The following is a 27,592-nucleotide window of genomic DNA, read 5'->3' on the forward strand; positions in this document are numbered from 1 at the left end:
TTAAAATATGTGATTTCCTGCTATGCCTGTGTGTTTTTGTTGATTGTATTAGGCTACAACAATTTCATGTTATTAGATATATAGGCTAATAGTTGTGACAGTATGGCTCTTCACTTTCTGTTAGAGACAAATGCTTCAGGCAAACCAAAACAAGGAAGATATAGCACAATTATATGTGTTTTCCAAGTCAAAGGTTTATATTCTACGTGCACTGTGAACTGTCTCTGAGTGGGCGAACCGACAAGACGGTAGGTTAGAAAGTATTTTTTATTTTTAACAGAGACAATGTTGTGTTCTTTGTATGGGAACCGCAAATACATTACGTTAGAGCCGTGTTTAAATCAACACTACCTATAACCTGTCTTTCTTCGATAACTTTAAAAACGAACTGTTATTTAACAAAGTTTTATGAAGCTCTCAGCCACACCCCCCTCTCTGTGTAATGGTACAGTCCGATCCGGAGGCCAATGAGGGACCATCCGCACGAGCACAGCATCAGCTGTGGCGTGTCGGAGAGGGAGAAACTTCCCTCACTCCTCCCCTGCTTTTCTTTCTCCCAAATTCCCTCCGACACCTTTTTTTTTTTTTTTTTTTTTAACTCAGTTTCTCAGAGGAGCGGCCACAGCCACCGGCACCTCCCTCCACAGACTGGTAACCGGCCGGACTCTGTTTTTATCCTATTCTATTGTATTTATTTATTTATTCTTCGCTCGCTCGTGTTTTTCGGGTCTAATTTGGACGTTCAGTGGACGCTTTCCTAACCCGGTTCGTTCAGGACATCGAGAGCAACTGGAGTGACTCAACCAAGTTTCCCCCACCACCAACCCGGGACCCCCCCTCACCCCCACCCCCGGTCTGCCTGAGGAATGAGAGGACCGCCGGAGAGGAAGAGCAGAAACTCGCATGTTTGAATGAACAAAAGACAGGAAAGCGTGGGTATTACCGCCGAAATGGAGGAAAATACAGTGGAAGCAGCAACATGTAAGTATTTACGGACTGTGGTTTGGCTGTCTTAACGTGTGTCTCCAAGATAACTGCACCACTGCTTTGTCATTCATATCCTTTGACATGTTGTAACAGAAAAATGATTTTAAAACGCTGTCTACAGCTTGTGTCAACTTCCCAGCCCAGCCCAGTCAGCGGTTAGAGAAACAGTGTTGCAATGTAGATAAGTGGAAAGTGTAACGATAAATTTGTCAGATGAATTATGAATCATCTCTCAGGAGGTGCGGATAGAGACAGACCGAAAATTCACACAGCTAACGCAACTTTCTAGTCGTCAACACTTCAGCCCCAAGTCACACTTTAATCTGCGTGATGATGAAAAGGTATTTTATCATTAATCAAGACCCGTTTGTGATGAAATCAAAACAGCTGTGTTGATCATCAGCTGACTGCTGTAATGGCTGTATGTTGTGATTTCTTTTTGGCATATAGAGCTCACCCACTGGCGTTAGAATAACACACTTATAGCCTACACCAGATGAGGTAATGTGACCAGTCCCATCCCATCCCCCTCCTTATGCTATGTGAAGCTGACTACTATCATGATGCATTCACAGGCGGTCCGGCATCCTTTTCCTATCTCCTCTTTGCTGCTGCTGCTCTACTAGAAGATGTGGTGAATAGTTGTTTGTGCGCAGGTGCAGTCAGGCTTATTTTCAGATTGGTGCAGAGATGCATCAAGCAACTCCTGAAATCAAGATTAAAATTTTTTTTTTTTAATGAGATCAGCTCAGGGCCAAAGTGCGGGATAAAAAAGTACACTTTACACACTCTGGTTCGATCCGGCTTTGTAACACGTTTATTTGTGCAATTGCAAACTGTGTGATCCTGTGATCATTACAGTTCAAGGCCACATCTCCTTGCTCAGCCATAACTAATGTCTCAGTTTGTGATGAGATGAAATACCCATGATGGAAACGTGCCAGTGGGAAGTTGGGTCGTGCAAGTCACGCAGCTTTGGTCTAATGTTTGAAACTCCTGAGCAAAAGTATTGTGTAGCTATTGACATGTTGCATGTTTTCTGGAAATAGAAAAGGAGGGGACACACAGACACACAATGTGACCTTTTCCTTCTGACAACAGAAAACTTCCTTCCTGCTGACAGGGGGGCTTCACGAAGGGAGGTCAACTTGTTTTGGCTCTGCATCAAGCAGGAGAAGAGTTGTGCATCCACCCAGATTGTGGGAAACAAACTCGAGTGTCTTCACATAGAAGTCTTTACATGTTAGAAGCCCCAACATCAGGCCTCTTGTTTCATGTGATGTACAGTATGTCCATCAGACCATTGTGCATCTCATGATTACTGGGAGTGATCGAGAGGTGTTTTTGCAGCTTGCACTCATAAGTAAAGGTCAGGGCTCCAACACTCCTCATGCATAACTCAAGGACAAAGCGCTACATTAGTCTCATGATGTTAGCTGTGAACATGTTTTTCACATCTGCACAGCTGCTTCACATGAGGATGGCATTCAGAATAAACTCACAGTGTTGTTGTTGCTGCTGAGGAATAGCTTTACGTTTTATGTTACCATGATATGACACTCTCTTATGATATGAATCACATCGGCCATTAAAAACAGATAAAAACATGTTTTCCTGCCCTATCACAAGCTTGTTGCATGCAAACATCCTTTAGAAAGATGTGTAAAGCTAGAATCAGCAATGACTTTTGTTGAAATACAGCCACTAAAGAAAGCTCACTGGATCTGTCATGGTTGTGAACCGGATGCCCTTGCAGTGGAGCTGCTGCGGGCCCGGCCCCGCATTGTGAAAATCTGCTGTCAGGACTTTAAGAGAAGATTTTTTAATCCCTCTTTTCTTAACACAGGCTTTCTTCTTCTCTGTGCTCTGTGTTCTGACCTTCTTTGACACTGGGATCTACATACCTGAACAGCTAAACTGTGACCAGCTGAGATTAATACAAACTTTTATCTTTCCTCTCCTTTTATGATTGGCCTTTGCGTGCATATTCACGGAAATATATAGATACAGGCTAATACTTAACACGAGGTACACAATGTACAGTTGCTGTGTAATTGTGCATGAGCCATTATGTAAACTTTGTTTAGGCAAAAAAGACTCGAGCTCCTACAACCACAGTTGTATGAGGATGAGGCTCCCTTGGCAGACTGTCAGGGAGACTGATCAGTGTTGTCTTCATCTATTGTCTGATATGGAAGAATCCACCAGCTTTAGCTGTCAAGCCTGTAGTGAACAGGATCAGTCAGTGAGCTACACATCTTCAGCCGCAGGAGTTCTTATGTAATCAGGGGAACCGTGTCCCATTTTTGGAGAGAGGCTCTTCAGTATCTTTGTCAATTAGCAGTGGGCTAGATCCCGTGGGCCCTCCTGGATCCACTGCCTGATAACAGCAGAGGGGAGACACTTTTTTAATGCAGCATTAAATGTGAACAGTGGGGAGGACAAGTATTTGTGATGGTGAGGTTCTGCAGGAGTTACTACCATACTTACAGCTCTGACAGGTTATCCACATGTGAAACCACTAGCATCTGAAATGTATCAAGAACTGTCACATCCTCTGGTGTGTAGAGAATTGAATATTTTTGAACATGAACATGAGTATTTTACCTCCATGGTTGTGTCTGGCAGTGTGAAATGTTGCCCACTACACAGTTATGACATTTACTGTACAGGTCAAGCAACAGGGTTGTTATGGCAGTATTACAGTATGCTATTTTGTCAGCTGGAAAATTTTAAGCTTCATGTCTTTTATGCAGTGAAATTAAAGACTGTCTCTCTGCGTTAGAGGGAGAGGTACAACATTATATTCACCCTGCTGTTCTTGCTGTTATTTAATCTCAGTTTCACATTACTGGGTGGTGTGAGGGGGACCAGCCTATGTGTGTGTTCCTCCATAATCCATTTAATTCAGCATATATAGCTGTAATCACAGTTTAGTTTGTCAATCAAGTGGGATTTTAATCCGCGTTACCTTTTTGAAGAAATGGCAAACTGCACATGGGGCTAAAGGGATTTAAGTAGCAAACAGGGGGCATTTTAAACTGCACCACACTCTTTCACAAGATTTCTTTTAGATGTGATTGAAGCTACATGCCGGTGTAAGAGACATGGGGGCTTCCCAGTCCCCTCTTGTTCAGATACGTTCAAAGCCTACATTCAGCACATTTTACAGAAAGGACTGAACCCTGTCCTTATGAGGTTTAGGGAGAGAGAGAGACGAGAGATGAACAGAAACATCTGAGTCACAAAGAACCTGACTGAAGTCATGCCAGCACTGTGGCGCTGAGGTCTGCTTTTGAAACTACAGTGCAGTTTTTAGACGGTGACACATTTTCAGCCCCTCTCTACACTATTACACTGGATTTGAATTGAAACACCGGTACAGCTTTAAGGGCTTCCACATCATTTGAATAAGGGTGCTATCTGCAGTGTTAAATTTGTCTGCCCATTTGATGTAGCACAACATGACAGCGATAATGTAATGTTCAAGTCCTCAAGTTAAAGCCAAAAGTTGGCACTTAAACTGCAAAGTCAGTGTTTCATTCCAATGCAGTATAATGGACTGAGCCAGAAAAATGACCAAAGTAATGACCAAATGCTCAAAAGGGTGCACTTGTAGTGCAAGTATGCTCAAATTCTCCCAGTACTATCCATGAGAGGGAGGCGATTCTCCATTATATTGGGCCCTTAATGCATATATTTCTAACTTTTGCATGGGCATGGTTTTGTTTGTACACAAAAATTGGAACAGGATTTCCTTTGGCAGAGTCTGGCGATCCAGTCCAGATTGCTCAATTCTAAGAAATGAGAAATCTAAACAAAAGAGGAAACTAAAGCTACAAAGCCAAGACCAAAAGAGGGGAGAGAAAGGCAACACCAGCAGTAATGGGAAAAATATGGAAAAAAAACCTGACTATCCTCTCTAGAGCTCTGCACATAGAGGAGGTATCACGTCACTGCTGGTCCGCTCTGTAACACCCAGATGATGTAAATCACACTGCCCAGACACTGACCTCTCATAAGGGAATAGAGGTGGATCTCTAATGCAGCACTCTGGAAAAGGCAAATAATACAGAAAGCCTTCCCATTAACCAGCACTCGAAGTGTGTGCAAACTCTCAGTCTCTGCAGAGTTCTACCGGGAAATGGCTGCTGAAAATGGTCAATACGTACCTGACGCCACAGTTCATGTTTGCTCTTGTGAATGCTGTCGAGTCCCTCACAACAGATGTGACTAAATTGAGACTCCGAACTTGTGTTTGTTTGAAGGTCTTTAATTTCAGAGCCCCTATGTTCACTCCACAAGGGAGAAAAAACATGATAATAACAGTGTTTACAGTGAAAACATGGATTAAGTTTGGATTACAGTTAAAGTTGCTCAACCATGAACCTTTAACCTGTTTAACCCACCTGGTAGCTCAAATGCTCCAGGGACTGTTTGTTTGTGTGGTCTCACCTCGTGAATAATCAGCCTGATACAGTGGAGTTGATGTTACTTAAATGCTGACATATGACAACTATGGTATCTGTAGCCTCATTATGCATGTTATTAGTCACATCTAAAAACATGTCTGGGGGCTACAGTTGTGGTAAATGAAAATGAACCAAAGATCCTTGTCATGTCTGGCTTGTGAAGAATGTGTTTGAAGAATGATTTAAAACCTGTCCTGACTTCCTCAGATCCTTCATTCTTTTTCTTGTAATAAGACCCTTTGATATAGTATAATACAATTGATCATTGAGCTAGCTATGTTGTGAAAGACCACCTGTAACTAACAATTGGTAGCACAGCATGAATTGCTGATTAGTTGTTGTGTTTTTACATAAAAGAAAACATTTGAAGAAAGCCAACCAGTTATCCCCCACTCAGTTCAAACCATATGTGACTGGAACAGTTTGTATGTATATCATACTCATATAATACATATAATACTCACAGGCAATTCAAAGTGTTTTACTTTAAAGCCACTGTCTACAAAATGCAGTGTAAGACATAAAAGCAAATACATCTAAGTTTGGTTCTGGATGCTGCACAGCTGCTGCAGCTCTGCAGTAAGACAGTGACTGAATGCCAAAGACACATGCCGTTCTAACTACTAACCCCCCCAATTTAAAAGCACAAGAGGCCCATGAAACATACACACATGCTACTTGGAAGACATTCTTCCTCCTCTAACCCTTTCAGTCTCGACTTTGACATACAGTATGTTTTTAAGGGGTCGATGCTGCAGTGCTGTGGCCTACATTTATTATCAGTCAGCTGTACTGCCCTTCTTCCAGGGACAGTAGAAGAGGGACAAGGGGAGGGAAGTCTTGATTTGGACTGTGTCGCTTGTTCCTGCCACCTCCATCAAGTCTGAAAATATCCCAGACGTGTCTGCTTGTTGCTCTCTGGTAGTCTGGAAGTTCCAGTCACCAGACTTCTCGGCTGATATTAACCCGTCCCTCTTCTGGCTCTTACACCGTAAACAAATCTTGATATCCCTAACATTCCTTGGCAGGTGTACAATATGTCATCTGGAGTCATCGTGTGACCCATTTTGGCAATTTTAGTTCTTGTGCTTGTTTCTAAGAAAGTGCATGATTTAAAAAAAAAAACATTGAATTCAGACTGGGGCGTCATTACTGAGGGAGTAGATGGGAGTGAATGTTTGCCTCTTTGTAGCTACCTGTCTTTATGAAACCTATGTTTGGACCCTGTTGCCCATAGAGAAGGTCTGGGGTTTTTTTGTGTGGGGAGACAAAAATCCATTTAATGATAACTGTTGGATGTAATTGTATGTTGAACACTCACAAGATTACTGCTTGGGGCAGAATTTTTGCTTGAGGTAATGTTCATAAAAATAGCCATTTTGGAAGAAGGTGACAAACAACGGCGCTGGGAGTTAGCTCAGACATGAGCAGGGGCAGCCACGCAGATGCTAAATTCACTGAGGGGATTAGAGGTCTGAGACCTTTGCAGTGGCCTTAAGGACCTGTCAGACGAAACTCTACCAGTGCTTCCATTACTGACCAGGCTATTAAACCCCACTTGTCACCCAACATGAATATCGCTTAGCACCATTTCCTTCTCAATGAACAGTGTAGCTAGTCTTTAGTTATAAATCTTGACCACGTTGCCCCTGAAGGCTCAGTGAAGAATTGTTCCTCTAGGTGAAACAGCTTTTGGTATAATCACATCAGATTTTGATTAAATAAGGGTCTTCACAAACTAAATTACAACATCAAAAAACAGTGCAAATCAGTCACATCCTATTCTGACTTGAACTGGTCCAGAAACCTCACATTGAGGCTAGTCAGAATTAGATCATGCTGTCACTTCCCAACCCCCAAACGGGACATGGAGCAGGTTGCCAGGAGCAACTGGCTGGCATGCTGTTATACTGCTTTCAGTTATGAATGGCAGCTTGTGCGACCCAGAAATCCAACCACGTTCTCTAAAGACACTAAGAAAGGCTAAAGTTTGCCGGTTCTTGACACTACTCCACCACCACTCGGTCAGGCTGTCGAGGTTACTTATTGGTAACGTGTATGATAGAGTGTGTTGGTGGCAACAGCAGACACACGGTCCCCAGGGAGCTGCTGCTAGTTCAGATAAGCAGAGCTTCTTCTTTTCTTTTTTCTTTTTTTTATCAGCGTGGAGTCTTTGGCACCTACGCCAGTGCAGGAGAAAGAGCAGCAACTAAATGCTAGGCATTGTCCTCGGCCCGGGGCAGGTGATGGGGATGAGAGTTGTTGCAGTCACTGACAGAGACATCAGTATTCACTGACCAGTTGCCATGAAGGAATGCTTCAGCTCTGTTGGCTGGTATGCAGAACCATTTTTGTCTTTATAAGGCAGACGCTGGTTGAAGCCTGATGACTGGGTTCATCAGTCTACATCAGAAAGCTCTAACTTATTCCTTTTTTGTGTTGTTTGGTTTTGAGCTGAAACAGTTATTCGAGTAGTCCATTGAAGAAAATAAATCAATCAGTAGCTTATTGGCATTCTGACTGGAGTGTCCTGGTCACAGCTTCTCAATGTACCTGCTGGTGTGTTGATAAATTGATAATTGTTTTGGAGTTTTAATGTTATTTTGCTTCTGGGATAATATAGCTAATGTTTGTTTTTTTTATTATAAAAGATTAATCGATTCATTTAGAAACAGTCAGTGAATTTTAAACATAATGAATATGAGTAATTATTTATTAAAATGATCATTATTACCACCCAGCTGGTATTTCAGAGCAGTTTGTGTGCATAATGTAATGATTTTTTTTAACCCAATTACCATTTCAAATGGGTCGGCCCTCAGTTGTTCACAGATCCAATGAAAACTTTGCTCTCTAAACACACACACACACACGCAGGTCCTGGTCAGGCGTGGAGTCAGTGCTTGTTGTTTACACTGCGCTTCCTGTGTGTCTGGGCCCCCTTGCCCTCTTACATCACCCTATTCGGTGCAGGAGGGACACAACAGGGTGAAGGGGCGACGGGTTGGTGGTGGTGGGGAGGGGGTAAGCGATGAGGTAGTTCATTAGTCTCCCCGGCCCATCCCAAATGAGATGCAGATCCATTCTCTGTCTGTTTCCAGAGTTCCTCTTTCTTTTTCGTTGCCGCCCTTTTCCCTTTCCAGTCTTTTGATTTCACACTCAATACTGTTTCCTCAGCTCTTGTTTGCCTCATTTACATTTTCCAGGAGAATGTCCTGCATTCACACCCTGTTTACCATGGCCTTTTGGAAAAAAAGATTTGGAATATTTAAATTGTACAAGGTTGTACTACGAGCCTTTAGTTGATTTTGTTGGTGGTCTGATAGTGTGCTAAATCCTTCTCTTATCTTCTTGCCAGGAGACAGAAAGGGATGTGTTTAAGAGTTCAGCACTGGGCTTCATAAATATTCCACGCCTTGCTCTATATTTTTTACCCTGCACAGCATCTTGGCAAGACATTGGCAGTGCTCTGGGTGTTGCATTGGGAATGAGCAGCAGTTGTAAGTTGTATTCATCCTGACTGATTACTACCTCATAACCAAGAGCATTTTAAAGCTATAGTTCATCCGTGTACAGTGAAGCTCCAAACCTCTGAGTGCACCTGGACTTTTGGACCCCGCTGTATTTTCTCCATACTGGAAATGTCGGCTTGTTTTTTTGTAGCCAGCAGTTTCACAGTCCTGTTGCTTTTTACAGCTTCCTACAACAGAAAGTATCCCTCCCTGAGCTGTTAATGAGCAAACACTGTCATATGAACGCATTGTCATAGTTTGCTGATTCTGTCATCCGGTGAGTCATGTGTTTTGTTCTGCTGCGGAGGACGCAAGCTTTTCTTCCCCTGCTTCATTTGTCCCACATGAGGTTGATGAACAGGTTGAAAAATAGTTCTGTGGTTTATTGTCTGAAGGCTGTGCCCACAACAGTTAACGATAAGCATGTATACATCCTAGAAAGAAAATAAAATACTTAGATAGTCTGTTATCAATATAATTAAAAAGATTAAACTGGACAGCCGTGCAGGTTTAGAGGTGACTGTTAAATGGCACTAGGGCATACATGGAGAAGCAGGCTCTGCAGGTTGTATTTATAACCTGCCCCAACAAAATAATATGCTGTGAAATTGGATTTCTGCTAAATCTCATTTTCTGTGACAGCATTACCAGCTGTCCCAGTTTTAACCCAGCTTTTTTATTCACATTGTCATCAGCTGAACTGTAAAGTAGTAAATTCCTTTGTAATTATACTTGGGGAGTGGACGTACAATGGTGATTTTATGAGACTTGAGTTAGGAATATATATTTCCTGGCTCTACATTTGGAGTTGGTAACACATTGTGTCCAAGCTGACATGTCTCCATGTCCATGAGATGGCAGCTACTTACCTGCTGATTCTCAACCTGCCACTCTGCTCCCACACTGTGCTCGTGCATGCATGCATACACCCACTTCTGCAGGGGTTCCTTTACCATTTCTGCTGACTTTTACAGTTATCTTATCCCATTGTATCACTTTTTTTTCTTTGCACGTAGGGTTCAGCCGAGTGCCTCAGGCTTTGTTTGACACCTGCAGCTGAAGAGGCCCCCATGGGGGAGACATGAGGGGGGTCAACTGAGCCATGGTGCAGGGTGACAGTGTGATGTTCAACCAATGATCATGCACTACATGCCGCAGATTCCTGAGCTTCCCCTGACCCACAAAGTGGGTCAGTAGGAAGGTTAAACAAAACAACCACAGCAGGACAGAGCCTTGGATACTCTATTTACTTTCCACCACAAGATTAGCAAGATATGGTGCTAATGATGCAAACAGTGGGGTAATGTAAGGGCAGCAGTGTTATCATGTCTTTTCCTGAATACTTAAAGCAATCAAAATATTTTAGTATTTCTTTATAACTGTCAAATTTGTGATTTAATCAGCAATTATCAAAGTAAAAGTTTGAAAAAGTATTGAGATTTATATTTACATCCACTTATTTGGTGAAGGGTTACATTTTTACTGACTTAAGCTTCAGTGTAGTAGGAAACCTTGGCAATCAGTGCAAAGAAAGAGGTGCACCAAGTATGCACAGTAAATGTTAAATGTTAGCTTGGCATGTTAGGGCATGAAAGATGTCAAGAGATTCTTGAAGATAGAAAGGGACATCCCCGCTCTCATAGCATTTCCTAACTTGTTCCACTGTAGGGGACCAACCAACACACATGAAACCCAGCGGCTATTATCAGATCATGATGACTATTTCGTTAAAGTTATGATCATGTGTTGAAGAAGTTCCCTGCCAGCTTCACAGCAGGGAGAGAAGCACAGACTAAAAAAAGCAGGAATCAGGAACACTAGTGGTGGGCCGGTGGAGTCCACTGAAACCTTGGCAAGCTTGAGAAATCCTGACCAAACGTTGGTTCTGTCTATTTTCTCCCTGGCTTTTCCGATAATAAGACGCATCAAAGTGATTTTCCATGTTTAGGCTTGTTGGAGACGCCTGCATCTCCAGTAGAAGCTGGTGTGCATTGATTTATGAATATGAATAATGCAAGTGATGTCACAAGAGGGAGGGCTAATGGCTTTTGGCTGTAGTCGTCTCCTGGGTGCAGATCCTCTGGGAAGCTGGAGTGTAAATGTGGTTCAGGAGGCAGCTACTCAGGTGATGCAAGCAAACTTGTTATAGCTGTATAAATATATAATATATCCAAATAGAATTAAACTAAAATTGGTGTTTATGCAATGGTTTCCCACATACACCGCATGAGAACACTGTTATGTAAAACTGGATAATTTGATTAGCTTGGCTCAAGTCATATATTTTTTTGTGTCTGTGTCATCAGCCAGAACACAGAGTCCTGGGATTCCTGAGCAGATTTTGTCACTGCTTTCAGTACATCTGTGCAAATATTACTAAAGCATACTCCTGAAAGCACCGCATGAGTATGTCCCAATCTTGTTTGCCCTGGTCACTGTGTGTGGACAGTTCTCCAAATAGATTGTACTCATCGGTATGTCAGACTAGGACAGGCATATGCCCCCGAGTGATTCAGCTCAGCAGACTTCCCTTTTTGTTGAAGCTGATGGTGGAGATTTCTTGAAAAACAAAGTCCTGTTTACATCAAGAATTCCTCCACTAAAACGCACCACTTCCTTCTTGTGTTTCTCTCCTTAAAAATATTTTCAGAACCACAAAAGTCTGCTGTCAATTATGTCAGTGTTCACCAGCAGTCTTCCTCACTGCCTTCCGTGACTTATTGTAATGAAACTTTATATGTTACAGCAGGCAAATGCTGAATAGCACTGGCAGCAGGAATGTATCTTACATTGCACACATGCACGTGTCGTATTGCACACAAGTAGGGCAAATGGTGAAATCACATTTTGATTATTATGGCCCATACTGCAATATTAAACAGGATTTAGTGTGAATGGGAAATTGTTAAATATAATTTTCACAGAGGAACAAAAACCACATGCTCCCGCACAACTGGAGAATATTATTTTTGTTGGCAAATGAAATGTAGCCAAGTGCAATAACTTGGCTACATGCTAGTGTTCAATTTCACAGGGTGCATTTAAGTATGAATTTGCAGCTCCATCTATTTCTGAGATGAGTAGTTGATTATTTGATTAATAGGAGGAGACTATTTGCTGATATGTTAATGTTGAAGTAATTTGACAAGCAACGATTCCAAACAGTTACAGGATCAACATCATGGTGAAGATTTGCTGCTTCTCTAGATAGATAGATAGATAGATTGATTGATTGATTGATTGATTGATAGATAGATAGATAGATAGATAGATAGATAGATAGATAGATAGATAGATAGATAGATAAAATGTCATAGCAGCTAAGTTTAATACAAGGAACAATGCCAAAAAATGAAGATTTATACTAAATGCAAATTAAGACAAATAATTTTTTCTTTTCTTTTTTTAAGTATATTTTTGGGGCTTTTTCGCCTTTAATGGACAGCACAGTGGAGAGAGAGACAGGAAATGGGGAGGCAGAGAGAGGGGGAATGACATGCAGGAAAGGGCCGCTCGATGTGGGATTCAAACCGGGGCCACCTGCAGCGAGGACTGTAGCCTCAACACATGGGGCGCCTGCTCAACCTACTGAGCTAAACACTGCCCCAAATTAAGACAAATTCAGTTATGAACAGAGCTGTTAGTTGCAGCCATAGTTTAAAATTTGTATTACTTCTACAATTAGTCATCAGTTGTCTTCTGGCCCAGACAGTTGAGCATTGGATCAATCAGCCCTTGTTTCTGTCCCTTGCTACGCAGCAGCAGCAGCAGCAGCAGCAGCAGCAGCCCTCTCCCTCTCCCTCAGCTCTCATCCCATTTTCCCTCCAAGGAGCTTCAGGTTTCATTGGTATTCATTGTCAGGGCCACCTACATACCAGAGTTTGTTACATTCTCAGTCTCTCATCACCATTGACAGTATAGATCACAGCGATTGTCTCCCACAGTCCCGTCAGCCAGCCAATTTTAGAGGCTCCAGTTCCCAGGTGTATGGGAAAGTGCTCCGAGGAGACCAGGCAACACAATACCTGTCTATCAGGGCTGCACCCGCTCCTATCACCTTTAATGCCCTCGCCCTCGTCAGATCTACCCTGGGGGAGAAAAAATGTATAACACAGTACATACAGAGACGAGAAATGTATGAGTCATCACCTTAGTTATCATAATGGTGTATAACACCTGGGGTTGTGTGTAGCATCATTTGTTTGCAGGTTGGCTGATAATTGCATTGGTTAAATGATCTCTTTATGTTTTTTCCCTCAATAGAGTTAGTGCCAAGAGCAGGCAGTGGAGTGGATTTATTGATGTTGAAATGAAGTCGCTCTAACCCTTGGTGCTGTGTCACTCTAGGCATTTCATTTCATTTTTTATTTCATCACTGAACACATGACTAGCTCCTACTTTTCAGATTTTTTCCACAAAGTTGCATTTTTGTCCTAAAATTACACTGAAACTATCCAACGAGAAAGAGCAGCAGAATATTCCCCCCTCTTCTCTCAGTTGATCTCACTACCATCTCTTTCCGTCCTTTCTCCTCACACTGTCATTGCAGTGTTTTGGCTGCTGTCCCGTTGCCATGCGGAGACCACAACAATGGCCCCTCTCTGTCAGTGCACATCGCTGCCTGAGGAATGCTTATTTAATAGTGGCATGCTTTGACAGGGGAAACACAATGTCTTGTCTCTCAGCTGAACTCTTTCATAGACTCATGCCGCTATTCTCCCTCTGTCTCTCTTTCTGCCCATCGGGCTTTGTCCAGCTCAAGGTCGTCAGTAAACTGCCTCCATTTCCCAGTGTGATGACATAGCCTTTCCATGTGCCTAGATGAGCTCAGACACTCTTTGCCATAAGGGCTGATATCTCACTGAATGCTACTAAGCGTCTGCAGTTGCAGCAGCGAGAAGGCGAAGCCTATTCATGCAGACCTTTGTCCACCTCTTTGCCTTTTAGACTTAATAATAATCTCAGTTTTACTCCAGAGGGAGCAGATCCTTTGGAAAAAGTTAAATGGGCTGTTTTGTGGCTTAAGAAGCTCACTGTACAGTTGCATACTCCATACAAAGCTATAATCAATTCTCTTTGAGGTTGCACAGCATTGGTCTCGCTCCTCATTGGTGCGGCCCTTTGCAAACTGTTGAATAGCCCAGCTTTGTGTAGTAAATCCTCAGTGCACTTACTGTCTTGATGTGACAGCCCCCTGCTGCCTGTGTTGTTTTTAGCCAAAATCAGAATAATTTACAGCATGTTGCCCCAGTGTTTACCTTCAGAGACTATGCAGAAGAAACTGTGCTCCAACATGGTTCCACAGGGAGCACAGGGGTACAGTGCTGAGTGGACAAAGCCAAGTGTCCCTCGCTCGGGGGTCTTTGTCCGGCCGTCAAAGCCTGGGCAAACTGATGTTTGAGTAGGAGATTCAAGTTCAACAGCCTGCCAAATGTGAGTCATAGTGCTGCGAGTGGAGCTGCTCTCACAACAAACCAGCACAGCTACTCTTTTAGCAACACACTTGAAGAATCTGAGTGCTGGTTTGTTACTTTCCGGGCAGGTGATCGCTCATATTCTTTTCCCCCCCACGCAATTCATCTTTACCTCAAAGAAAAGCCAGGATGCCAAAATCCAATTACTGTGCTTTGTCCTGCCAGGAAGTGGGGCCATTTGCTCAGGCCAGTCTGTCGATCTGTCGCACAGAGCAGAGATGGTATTAGGCATAGAGTTAAAAGAGAAGGCTTAAGACCTATTATCTTGTGCTTCTGAGCAAATGGTGTAATCTCTGCTGCAGATAATGTTGCTCAACAACTGAAGAGAAGCATTGTACTGAAACAGAGCAGCCCAGATTGTTTCTTTGGGAGTTTTCAGTTTCATTATGTTGTTAGAGTATGGAAAACTGGATATTTCACACTGAAATCCGTCTGTATGCACTCCACCCATCACGCTCGATACTTGCGGCACATGTGGAAGATTGTGTCATCGCCACTCAACTACCTCATAGGTCCAACACTTAAAAGAATGAAGACCAACTGGTTGAGCTCCATTTGTGTGCTTGTCTCGCCTTTTTTTTACCTTGTCGTTTTCTCACTTGTTTTTATCCCTTCTCGCCAATCAGTTCCCTCAGATACGGACACAAACCCCACGAGGCCCGACCCGGAGGGGGAGAGCAGCCCCCCAAAGATGGACAACACCCAGAGAGTGGAATCTCCAGTGAAGAAGGATACAGACCGAAAGCTGACTACCCCCAGGAAATCTGACATCCTGTCTAAATCACCCGGCTCACCGGCATCACCTGTCCCCAGGTCAAAACAAGGTAAAGGAAGGGAGTTTTGCCTTTGAACCATCAGTGTTATCTCTAAAGATAAGATCAGATATCAGATAAGATCAATTGCTTAAAGGGATAGTTCAACATTTTGGCAAATTGGCCCATTGCCATAATCTCTGTAGTTTTAGGAGTAGGTTTGTTACCTTTAATTGTCGGTGCAAGCTATTTTTAGAACGGCCGAGCAGAGCCACGAGCTGCTCAGAGCTACACTACAGAGGCTAAAAGGATTTCTTGGTTTCCCTCATCAAACTCATCAAATACACAATCCAACAACTCCAAAACGCTCTTGTGGACAAGTTGAGACCTGCACATTCACCACGCTATGAGATAATAACGGAGCATTACGAGACAGCGTCGTTTTCGAGGTAAATTCATGCAAAACCGCTGATGCGTGTTTCCATCGGGGGCAGTTTTTGGGCAAGCAGTCTCTGCATTTGCCTTGAAAACAACTCCGTCTTGTAATGTTCCGTTATTATCTTATAGCGTGGTGAATGTGCAAGTCACAACTTGTCCACGACAGCGTTTTGGAGTTGTTGGATTGTGTCTTTGATGAGTTTGATGAGGGAAACCAAGAAATCCTATTAGCCTCCATAGCGTAGCTCTGAGCAGCTCGTGGCTCTGCTATGCCATTCTAAAAATAGCTTGCACCGACAATTAAAGGTAACAAACCAACTCCTACACTATAGGGATTATGGCAATGGGCCAATTTGCAAAAATGTTGAACTATCCCTTTAAAGGTTAAACTTGAATTGTGTCTGAATTTGGCCCGATATAAGGCAGCAGTCTGATAATGGAGCAATTATGTCTGCACTGCTGGGATAAGGTCAGCTCTCCTGAGGCAAGGTAATGCTTGACTGTAGGAATAACAGTGACCACATGCTTTCAGACATGAAGCTAAATCCAATAGAGCTGATGAAGTTCACCTTTAAGTGCTGGAATGAGCATCGGACGAGAAGCTGCTGCGCGAAAACAATGCAGGCACATTTAAATTAGAACAGAAAATAACCCAGTAAAATATGAACAAATGAGCTTTGTTTCTGAATGAATGGTGGGCAGAGGGAACCTGAATAAGAATCCCAGTGATGCAAAGAAGGCATTTAGTTTTGACCTGCCAGTTGCATCATAGCTGTACAGTGTTAATTTCGTCAGACGAGACGAGACGAAAAATATTCGTCAACGATGGTTTTTTTCATGACGAAAACGAGACGAAGACGAGACGAAATCAATGCCCTTAAACACTGACTGTGACGAAATTTACACGCATTTTTGTTGACGAAAAAAGACGAGACGAAATCTACTTAATCAAATAAAAACTTAATAAAATGTCTCTTTCTTTTTTCGTCACAGACTTTTAAATTACAATCCAAAAAGTGCCACATCATGCATGTCATGTTTTTCTCCTCCTGCGCTGCTGCCAAGGGTGTGTGTGTGTGTGCCTGAGTGAGGAACACACATACACCGGTGCTGTCTGTGCTATGTGCGGCGAGTAGGCTACGAACTGGTTATGGGGGGCGGGGGGCGCATGGCCATTGCAGGGGGGCTGCGGGCGCTGTAAACCGGCGGCGGAATCGCTGCGAAGCTCCGAGCAACGGAGATCATGTGCGAGCCGGAGCCCTCCCGTTCACATCATTGCATTTGTCAATCGCCGTGTTTTATTTTGAAAATTAACCGGATTCTCTCGCTGTTTCTTTGTGCGACTTCCTGCCAGACTTGACAGTCAGCTTGACAGCTGCGCCGCGGCGCTGGTGTGAACGACACAATCGTTAACATCAAAGGGCTCCGCTTCTCGGCGCCTCGCTTCTGCGGCTGGTGTGTCCCTGGCGTGGACGCCTCTCCGCGCTGGTCGGTCGCTTCTGCGCTGTGTGTGTGTGTGTGTGTGTGTGTGTGTGTGTGCGTGTGTGTGTGTGTGTGTGTGTGTGTGTGTGTGTGTGTGCATCTCTGTTTAGATACTGACAAATAGCCTACATAAACGCACACACAAGCTGGAAAGTGGGCTCATCTGACAGCTGCCTGTCAATATTGGTTTGAGTAGATTAGTTGTGATTAACATTAGGCTACTGTCAATCTGCTTTCAAAGACTAAAAAAAGACTATTGACTAAACTAGACTAAAATACTTTGGATTTTCTTTGACTAAAACTAGACTAAAATGCCAAGACTTTTCGTCGACTAAATGTGACTAAACAAAAAAGAATACAAGCTGACTAAATATGACTAAAACTTATAAGGGCATTTGACACAAGACTAAGACTAAAACTAAATTGAAAAATAGCCGACAAAATTAACACTGTAGCTGTATTCACAATGCCACCACTTGAACTCCTTGCAGCCACCGACTCACAGCATATGCAGACTCTAAGGAACATGTTTGAGGGTTTTTGGAGTATAAGCCTCTTTATTCTTTATCCATTAATCCATTCACTGTGGTCTTTATTCCCTTAGCGTGAGGTGATGGGGATAAACCCAAGTCCCAAACCTGCCCCCAAAAAGTATCACAGCACAGTTTAGGGTTAGGGTTTGGATGCCTTTATATGTTATCTTTGTCATATCAGTCATATTCATCAAGTTAATTCTTTATTTAGTTGTTAAAGTCTGGTCTATTTTAGTGTAATATGTACTGTAGTTGACTCCCAAGTCTCCTGATTCCCAAAAAATGACCCACACTTCCCTTCGTTCTCGTGGTTCCTTTTCCGCTTGTTCTGTAAAGCTCATTACTAGTGAGGTTTTGCACCCAGAGGGGTGTGATGAGGATGAAAAGCACTCTGTGGCTCCTTAATTAGTAAAATGAAACGTTGAGGCTTTTAGTTCAGTTGGGAGCTGCTGGTACCTCTCAGTCAGTAGTGTTTAGTCACATCTCAAAAAATGTTCCTGTGAAAGCAGCGATTCACATGCGTTCATGAGCAGCTTCTTGCGTAGGCGGTGCGGAGTATGTAGAAAACAATGGCTGTAACATGTTTGCAAACATCCCTCATTTTCTATTTTGTGTCCATTGTATGAGCCCTGCAAGCTGCACTATACAGCACACCCTGTATGGCACCAACTGTGCCCCAGTTAAGAGGTGAAAGAAACAGAGTGTGACCACTGGTATTCTGTTTACCTGTCTGTTTTTGTCTCAGAAGCTCTGTGCACAGTGACGTTTTAATTAACACAGCGGTGAGTTGCAAACAGCAGCACGTCACACCGACCAAGAACCTGCACGTGGGCTTTTCATTGTCCTATAAATATCAAAGTGGGTCAGAGGTTGCTCTTAGGAGAGGCTGCATGGCAGATTGTTTTCGTGTTTGTGATTCAGGCCTCCCACTATTAGATGTTGCTGAAGGAGGAGTTCCTTTGTGCCTGATGCTGAACATCTGGTCTGTGAAGACTGAGGGGGATGATGCAGCGCGAAGGCTCAAGAAAGATCAAGACGGCAGCTTGAGTCGGTGTTTCCCAGCGGTGTTACACACAAATAGATGTATGATTTCATGTATTAGCTGTTTTGATCACTAGGCGCTTTAATTTATAATTTATTTGTGTGGGCCACAGAAATAAAAATGTTTATAGGAGAAACATCCCATGATTTCTGAAAAAGAAATGACAAACTGCAGCCAAAATGATGATTGATTGATTCAGCTATAATATTCTTGAGAAGCATACATTTATTGGCTGCATTGTGCATATAGCTGCAATGAATAACTGTCATTCATTTAGCTGTTATCTTCTTGATAAATTGATTATTAACAGCAAATAGTGCAAAACTAACTCATTATGGGTTTTCAAATGAGACTAAGTGATTAATTGAACTATTGCTTTAGCTCATTGCCAGTAATTTGTCTATGAAGGTGAAGTTTGTCCAGGAAGTGGCACCAGGACGGAGGTAGTCTGAGTTATTGAAACGGCTCAGTGTTTGTTCACACTGCTGCTCTTCCTCTGCCGCTTCTTTCACTGAGTGGTCCCTCAGAACTATTTGGAAGGAATGTTATGGGCAAACATCAGAGGTGTCGCAGGGAGAGGAGATGTATGCAAAAGCTCCCTTGTCGTCATAACACATCACAGTCAAACACACACACTCGCACACACAAACACACACAGATGGCATAGGAGATTTAGTGGGCCTGCCACATGCTGCAGATTTTTATTTGCAGAAGATTAGCTTGCCTGTTGAATTTTTCTTCAGACATTTGCTCTTTTGTTCTTCTTTTAAATCTAGAAAATATAGTGTGCACCAGTTTCAGCCATGTGTCGAGAATCTGTGTTGAAAATTTGAAATGTTGACATTGACCGTTTCCTGTCATTGTCTTGAGGCCTGCATTTCCCTTGTGGTGACATTTAAAACTTAAAAGCCTTTGCTGCACAGACTTGGGAGGAGTGACTATTTGTCAAAGGGCAGGTTTAGGTTCTGTGCACAAAAACACATCAGAGAACATAGTGTACAAATAGATTGCACAAATCTAAACTAACACAATTAATGCTAAACTTAATGCTATGTTGTAATTATCCAATATCACATACATATTGAATGTTAATACAACATATGCAATGTTCTCTCCCTTTCTAAATGGATGTGCAGTGCTGTGGCAATTGATGTACCGGTAACTTTGTAAAATTGTCTCAGCGTAACACAAGCTTTCTTCAGGAAGTGATTCCAGCCAAAGTCAACTTGACTAACCAGCTTTAATTAAGGTTTAAATTATTCATTTGAGTCATTCTGATACCAACTCAAGTGTCTCAAATGCCACAGGTACTGTTTTGGGCATCGGTGAGTAATCCTGTACCAATTAGATACCACATAATTGTTTAATAAAGTTAATGGTTTCTCATCATCGACGAAACATCAGTTTCCCCGAAAAACAAGTTCTTCACTGCTCTAAAACAGTAGCCTACACAGGAGGTTGGACTGTGTAACCACTGGCAAATAATATTTTAGCACTGCAGAGAAGAATCTCCAGTAGAAAGTGTAATGTTAGTCGAGCCATCTGGCAATATGTTACTGTACATTGGAAAGTCCCAGCAGGATACGCATGGAGGTCTTTAATTTCCTGAGGTGAAGTGTAGGACAAATACATCATTATATAATTCATGGATCTATCTGTTCTCGTTTTACAGAAGGTTTAACTTGAGCCATAATATACAATGACAATATCACATCATATCCATGCAGGATTACTAGTGTACAGCTATGAATGCAGTTCAGATATCACAACTGGTGTTAGGGCAAATGGTACTACATCTGTCACTCACACTTATGTGGATGTTTGTCATGAATCTCACTCCAAAAATACTGTCAGACTGTTGTTTACAAGTATTTGTTTTGACCTATTAGGAAGCAGAGAAATGCCAACATTAATTACATGTGTAAAGAAATGCTTTAGGACTAAACTTCGTCGAAGTTTGTAAAATAAGGCCTCTCTCTCACTTACACATCCTGTTCCTCTTTTTCCTTTTTTGCCCTTGTGTCCTGATCTCAGACATCATGAAGTCAGAGGAGAGGCAGAAGCTTGCCAAGGAGCGGAGAGAGGAAAAGGCCAAATATCTGGGTAAGTGGAAACGAGGGGAGGGGGCGGGAGGGCTTTCAGAGGGGGGGGGGACATATTCATTGCACAGGCAGAGAGCTCCCCCTAGTGTTGGGGCGAAAGAGGTTGTCTTGTGTCTGCGGTTGTGTTGCTACTGAGCTGGCTATAGGCTGCAGATGGCATGCACGTGTAGCACAGAAACTTGGAGAGGACAAAGGAACAACTTGGGCTTCTGCACACACTTCAACAAGAGCCAAGCTTCCATTTTACTACAGACTACTACTACAGCATTCATTTTCTGCATGCAAGCTGAAATACTCACCAACAGTGTTCAAACATTTGCTTATTGTATGTTGTTTGACTTTGCTTCCGCTCACCTTTGCGCTAAAATGCACATCAGTACAGTTTGAATTCCTCACACTGGTTAACACCCGTCAGCTTTTGCGGTGTGATGAATGTCTCATATGACTTCTTTTTTTTTTTTTTTTTTTGTTCCAAGCAACAGCGCTGAGTCATCAAAGCAAAGAACCTTCTTGTGCAATTTATCCCCACTTAAACTGATACAGATTGATCAATTGGTGCAAAATGTCCTCAGTGCCTTTTACTTGGGCCTCACATCAAATGGCACAGCAGTATTTTTTTTGTGTGTGTGTGTGTGCGTCAGCTGATACTGCATCTCTACGGCCCAAGTTTTTATTTAACACATGGCTCACATTATCACCCGGTTACACGCTGGTGGTGCACTGCTTTGCATGATTGACAGTTGCCTCTGTCTTCTCTCTCACCCCTTCCTCCTGCAGAAGAGCTCAGCAAGCTACAAGGTAAGCCACTCACCGATGTGTCTGTGGTGGTGGTGATAGTGGTGATGGTGTTGGTGGTGAAGCTTGTTTTTGCGCATTCTGTTCTACATCTTGACTTAAAGATGTTCAGTAGTTTAACTAGAGCTGGGCAATACACCAAGAACACATTACTACTGAAATTAGCTTAAGGCCGGTTGATGCAAAGGCTGCTAAGTTCTTTTCATGTGGCTTTTGAAAAACCATCCTCTAACTAAAGACACCTAACACTTGGTCACATGCTTTGACGTTATTTCTCATTCACACGACATCTGCTGAGAAAGCAAAACAGAGATGAGTACTTATACTTATGCTTCAATAATTAAGCAAATTCAAATTATGACCTTTCAAAGGATGTATATAGCACACATGTAGGAGATCTGACTCGAGGCAAAATTCATACTTTCTTATATTATATTTTTACATTACAGTTTTATACATATAAAATGGTTTTGGTCATATTGCCCAGGCCTGGTGATTCATTCATTTAATCCTCATTGTGTTCATTGTTTTAAAATTATGATTTTTTTTAAATCATAGAAATTCCAACTAATTGTAAGCTCTTTCTCTCACTTCTCAAAATCATGTAGCCATAGACCAATCATGTTTCGAATTACCCATGTGTAAATAGAAATGTTATTGGTTGTTGAGGACATCTGTTCACATAGAATTTTTTTTTTTTTACGTGGCCTGACTTTGACCTTTGTTTATCCACATGTTCTAGCTGTGAATGCTACAGAACTCTTTTGGATTTAGAGATAACACATTTGAACCACATGCCACAAAATCACTATGATTACCAGCTCATTGGAGAAACTGGATGGTTTAGAGACACTTACCGCCAGATTTATCTTGGCTGTGAATTTACATCTAAACAACCTTTTACTGTATTCCCAAACATAAATAACAGTTCTTTTTTTTCTAAAACAGCAAAATATGTAAATTAGGGTTCACTTTTTAGATACAGAGTTGAAGGACAATGCATTTTGCATGCATTCACATACATTTTTTCCTTTGATAACACAAGGTTTTATCGATGTCTAAAAACCTTAATATGACTAATACTGACATTTATATTTATCATATTTATTATAATTTCTCATTATAATCCAAAATAAATTCATAATCTGAATAGATATCCTCACATAACACAGGTTTCTTGTAAACTAGTTGTTATCATACATCCAGTAATACCATGTTGTCTAATCCAGCTGTGTGTTCGACAGCAGTAAGATGAGTTTGACACACTTCATAGTGTGGATCGGTCTAATTGGGCGATCACCGGGGCACGCCAGATGGTACAGCGATCTAATACTCTCATTCAGACTTGGATAAAAGATGAGGTCCTGCCAAAGCTTGTGTTTACAATATCAGCTTAAAAGAGATCTTGATCAGGAAGACTTATCTCATCAACCATCGTCTGTGGTATTTCTAGTTTAGTGGTAAGTAAAGAGTCAGGACAGGAAAACCCCTACGTATTCTTCGCTGTGTCTCATTGGGTCCCTGTTATTTTTGAGCGAAGCTTGAGGGAGTCGCACCAGAGAATTGCCAACGACAGCACTGGAGCTACTCTCCTGCCTTGTCTGTCTTAGGAGGGGCAATATAAATACTTCATACACCAGGGTTTACAGCAGCCTCCTGTTTATGATTATTTAATGATCTTACTGTAGTAGGTCCCGATGGTACTTGTCAGCACCAATCACCGTCAGGAGGGGGTTGAGGAATGCCTTTTTAAAGTCGTGTCAGCTTAAAGATATTCAGAATTGTACATGTGTTTATCATTTCCAGGCCTGAAATTGATTCATAAATGACTGATGATGAGTGGCACTCGAAGAAAATTGAAAATTGTGTAAAATCATGAGCTGAACGCCGCCAGACTAACTCCTCATAGAATGGTGTAACCATGAAACCCCCCCTGAGCCAATTTCCAGCTCATTTTCCTTCCCGAGACCAGCTGCAGCACCTGTGTAGTCTGGAAAACCATTACAAAACAACTGTTGTTGAATGAGTCCAATTCAAATATTGAAATCAGTGAGCAACACACTGCCACACAGACTTGATTTGCCTGAAAAGGGGGGAGCGGGAGCAGTTTGTCACAATACGCCTTTCCCTTGTGAGGTGGGAGGAAATGCTATGGATATGGAAAACTGTAATCTATTTTAGCAAACCTTTAACATTGCATTTGTGGGCGGCTGAGGCAGTTCTCTGCTCCTCATCAAAAGCACAACGGGTGAATTATGAAGCTGTTTCCACTGGAGGTAAAAAAAAAAAAAAAAGTGCAGTCACTTAAGTCGAGGCTATGAAGCGGTGATGAGCTGAGATACGCACTGCAGCAGATATTTCCTTGGCTGCAAGGTGCTGGCAAGCAGTGCCTTGGTATAACTCAGCTTTTTGTTTTCCTCGCTCAGACAAAAAGCCCAACTGTGTGTCTACTGTCTAGCAATAAATTTGAACCCCACTAGCCTCCAGCATCTCTGCAATGATCCGTCACCATAATCTGAAATCCACAACCAGTTGCTTTTGTTGCATCAAGTGCTTTAGAAAACTAAACCTCTCCCCATTGCGGCGTCTGATTCTTCATGGAGGTTTTACTTTGTAGTTTAAAGAAATAGGACGAGTTGTGTACACACAGTGCGGCAGCTGCAGAAGGCGTCTTTACGCCCTCTGTGAATGGCTCAGGGACAAGGAGACGATTTCCATATCAAAGTGTGTGGTTTATTGAAGCTGACGTGCAGGCTTGATGCGATTAGTGGGGTGTAAAAGTGTCACTTCAGAGGTGCTGTATCTGTCTAACTTCACTTCATGCACTACTTTGTGGAAAAGTCAAGTAATTGAATTTATTTTGCAAACACAAAAAGGGATTGAGGTGAAATGAAACATATTTATTTAGAAAGACAGCTGTAGATGCAAAGTAAACTTCATAGAGGCCAAACAGGGATTTTGTGTCAAATGGGGGCTCTCAACAGATATCACACTACCTGTTCAAGACAGGAACTGGTACACACTTGTTCAGAAAGCATCTGCAAAAAAAAAAGTCTTGTGTACAACACCTATTTAGAACAAATAGGGAAGGGATGGAAAGCTCCTTTGTTTTGTGCTTATTTGGTAAAATCTTGCTTAACTGACCATGTCTTCTCCCCCATCTTAGCTGCCAAGAAGACCCAGTGGTTGGAGAAGGAGGAGAAGGCAAAGCATCTGAGGGAGCAGCAGATCGAGGAGCGCCGCAGGAAGCTCGAGCAGCAACGGCTCAAGGCAGAAAAACGGCGAGCCGCCCTGGAGGAGAGACAGAAACAGAAACTGGAGAAGAACAAAGTATGTCTGGATGAGACCACAGGCTATCTTGAAAATAATATATTCAGTTGATGATGATGTAGTAGTTGTAGGTGGGGGTGGGGAGGATATCTGATAGAGATGGATACCCTGAGGAAAAATGTTAATACCCTCCTTCATTGGAAACGGTAGCTGAGTAGTGTGAAGATAAAAGTGATGATGGTTTCTGCTCAAGGACACCTGCAGGGGAGCTTGGATCCAAGCTTTTGACTCTTGATTTGCCACACTGTGCTGCATGTTTGCTTGGATGTATTTGACGGTTCAAAGATTGATGTGTGTTTTTGTGTCCTTCCCAGGAACGCTACGAGGCAGCCATCCACAGGTCGACCAAGAAGACGTGGGCAGAAATCCGCCAGCAGAGATGGTCATGGGCCGGCGCGCTGAGTCAGAACTCCGGCCAGAAAGAGAGTGAGTATACTGTCCAACCTGGACACACATACTCATATAATCACACCTGACAAAGAGGAATAACTAGGTTATGTAACTAATATGAAGCAGTTTATGTAAAACACATTTGTTGGAATTGTTTGTTGCTGAAATATGAGTTTTTTTTATTGGCTATAGATTCTGTCTGTTGAGGTTTCTATTCATCACTGAGAAAGTGTTTGAGTTTTAGGGCTATTAACGCAATATGTCAATTAGCAGAAGATTATTCTAATGTCACGCAGCTCACTATTTCCCCTGGATATCCAACCTTATTTTCGCAGAAAGCCAGGTTGTATCAATAACAGACCTGACAACGCTAATTTCTCTTTCAGTGACTGACCTGCTGCAGCTGGTTCATGGCCTCTTTTTTTCCTTTGAAGGGGATTAGACTTGTCTGTCATCTGTGCTGTCACAGATGTGTAAACGATTAATTTTTAATGATGATTTTCGTTATTCATTAATCATTTAGACTGTAAAATGCCAGGAAAATGTCTCCTAATGTAACTGTCCCTGTCTTCATTTTGTCTTGTTTAACTAAAAGACAAACATTTTTAAATCTGCCGTCCTGTAAAACTTCTCATTTGAGAGACCTTAACCAGCAAGTTTGTCATCTTTAGTTACTAATAAGTTACAAATCAGTTGTCAAATGAACAATTTAGTGCATCATCATCCCTTGCAGCTGAATTATTGTATAGTGTTGTCTGCCTCTTAATCCAAACAGTGAAGTGGATAGCTTAGTTCGGTCTACACTATTTAATGCTCAATGCTCGGAGCTGGGGTTGGCACTTTATCATTGCCAAGAGCAGTCAGGAATGCTGCCAAAATAGATTTGGACAGCACTGAGGGGTTTGTGTTATATTTTAATCTGGTGTGCCTTTGCTGCATCAATCTCACTCCTCCACCTTTACACACTATTTCCCCTGATGTTCTACCTCTCCTTGACGACTGTTTGCCTCTTCTTCATGGTCATTAGCTCCTTATCATGACCAGACTGTACTGATGGCACACAAAGTGAAAATGTCTCCAGCTACTTCACTGCACCAGCTGCAGAAGGCAGGCTCCTATTGACTACCAGCTAAAATGGAACATGTCTTATTATGCTTAATTTAAAGTGATAAATGGTCGCATAGCCCAACAGTCGATAACATCAGAGTCTGTAGTGGCCGCAGACACAAGGTAATGCAGACATGATGTGTTAACAGCTGGATGGATGCTTCTATCCCTTTCTTCCATCCTCCCGACTTGAAGCTCTAAATCTGAGGAGTCCCTGGTTCCATTTTACGTCATGTAATCGCCTCTGCCATATGCCTGGGGAATTATTGACACTGAAATCAATCTCTCCCTTCCTTCCTCCCCCTCCTCCTTCCCTCTTCAGCCTGCTGTCCGTCAGATGATGAAAGTAAACAAGCCTAAACAGGCTGCAGTGGAACGGCTGAGAGTTCAAGATGCTATTTAGTAAATGCTATAAAGTGCCCACGTTGGCCTCTGTGGTGAAAAGAGCACGCTCTCTCATGTTCACTAGCCCTGTGTTTTGAAATGAGGACATTCATGCTCTGCCTGTTTTAGTGCCTCTGTTGCTGTAATGTTCTCTGAATCATGTCTGACGACATTTGGGGAAAGAGTGTGTTCATTTGATTGCAGTGTATTAAGGGGATAGAGAATTGGGAATTGATGCAAGGATTGCAGATGGATGGTTTCATGGATTTGAGATTTTGCTCCTTTCTGAAGTGCCAGTTCACGTCATCGAGCCTTGAAGCAACTTCATGTTTCCCCACAGTTGCTTTCCATCACTTGTTTGGTTGTTATGGTTCTTTTGAGTGATGTTTCACAGGGATTTTGTGATGGCTTGTGAAGGTTCTTCCTCAGTATTTTTAACACGCTTTTTGGAATTGGTATTTTTGCAAAAGGGCATGAACCGTAAAGCATCATTTCAACTGTATCAGAAAAGAAGTAACCTTGTTTTCTCACTGGCTTTGAACGGCGACACGTGCACTAAAATATTCATTAGCACCTAGTTTTCCCGCTTGCTCTGAATAATCCACAGTCCTCATGTGGTTCCGGTTTTTACTGGAACTACTCCTCTACTGAGGAAATGGTGCCAATGGAAAAGGTTGACACTGCACTGTGTGGATTATAAAGAACAATAGGGACACAGTTTAGGGAAAGTGATGTTGGTAATGAACCTTTTTAAAAGTCATTGGTCAATGTTTTAAGCACCAGCAAGAACAT

At 42.3% G+C, this 27,592-nt stretch overlaps 1 protein-coding gene across 5 annotated transcripts in view; it reads left to right on the forward strand.

The window, feature by feature from the left end:
* The first annotated feature begins 570 nt into the window (after positions 1–570).
* Positions 571–27,592, forward strand: part of map7d1a (MAP7 domain containing 1a) — a 40,911-nt gene continuing 13,889 nt past the window's right edge. For 3 of the 5 annotated variants that reach the window (XM_083989734.1, XM_083989735.1, XM_083989737.1), the window contains exons 1-6: positions 572–981; positions 15,072–15,269; positions 20,727–20,795; positions 21,572–21,592; positions 24,756–24,919; positions 25,234–25,345. In XM_083989734.1, coding sequence (XP_083845860.1) covers positions 912–981; positions 15,072–15,269; positions 20,727–20,795; positions 21,572–21,592; positions 24,756–24,919; positions 25,234–25,345 — 634 coding nt within the window. In that variant the 5' untranslated portion in view covers positions 572–911. Of the gene's footprint in view, positions 982–15,071; positions 15,270–20,726; positions 20,796–21,571; positions 21,593–24,755; positions 24,920–25,233; positions 25,346–27,592 lie in introns of all 5 variants that reach the window. The other 2 variants (XM_083989738.1, XM_083989736.1) reach the window with 2 other exon arrangements.

This window comes from Trachurus trachurus (assembly GCF_905171665.1).
Source record: "Trachurus trachurus genome assembly, chromosome: 16".
In the NCBI taxonomy this organism is placed as follows: domain Eukaryota; kingdom Metazoa; phylum Chordata; class Actinopteri; order Carangiformes; family Carangidae; genus Trachurus; species Trachurus trachurus.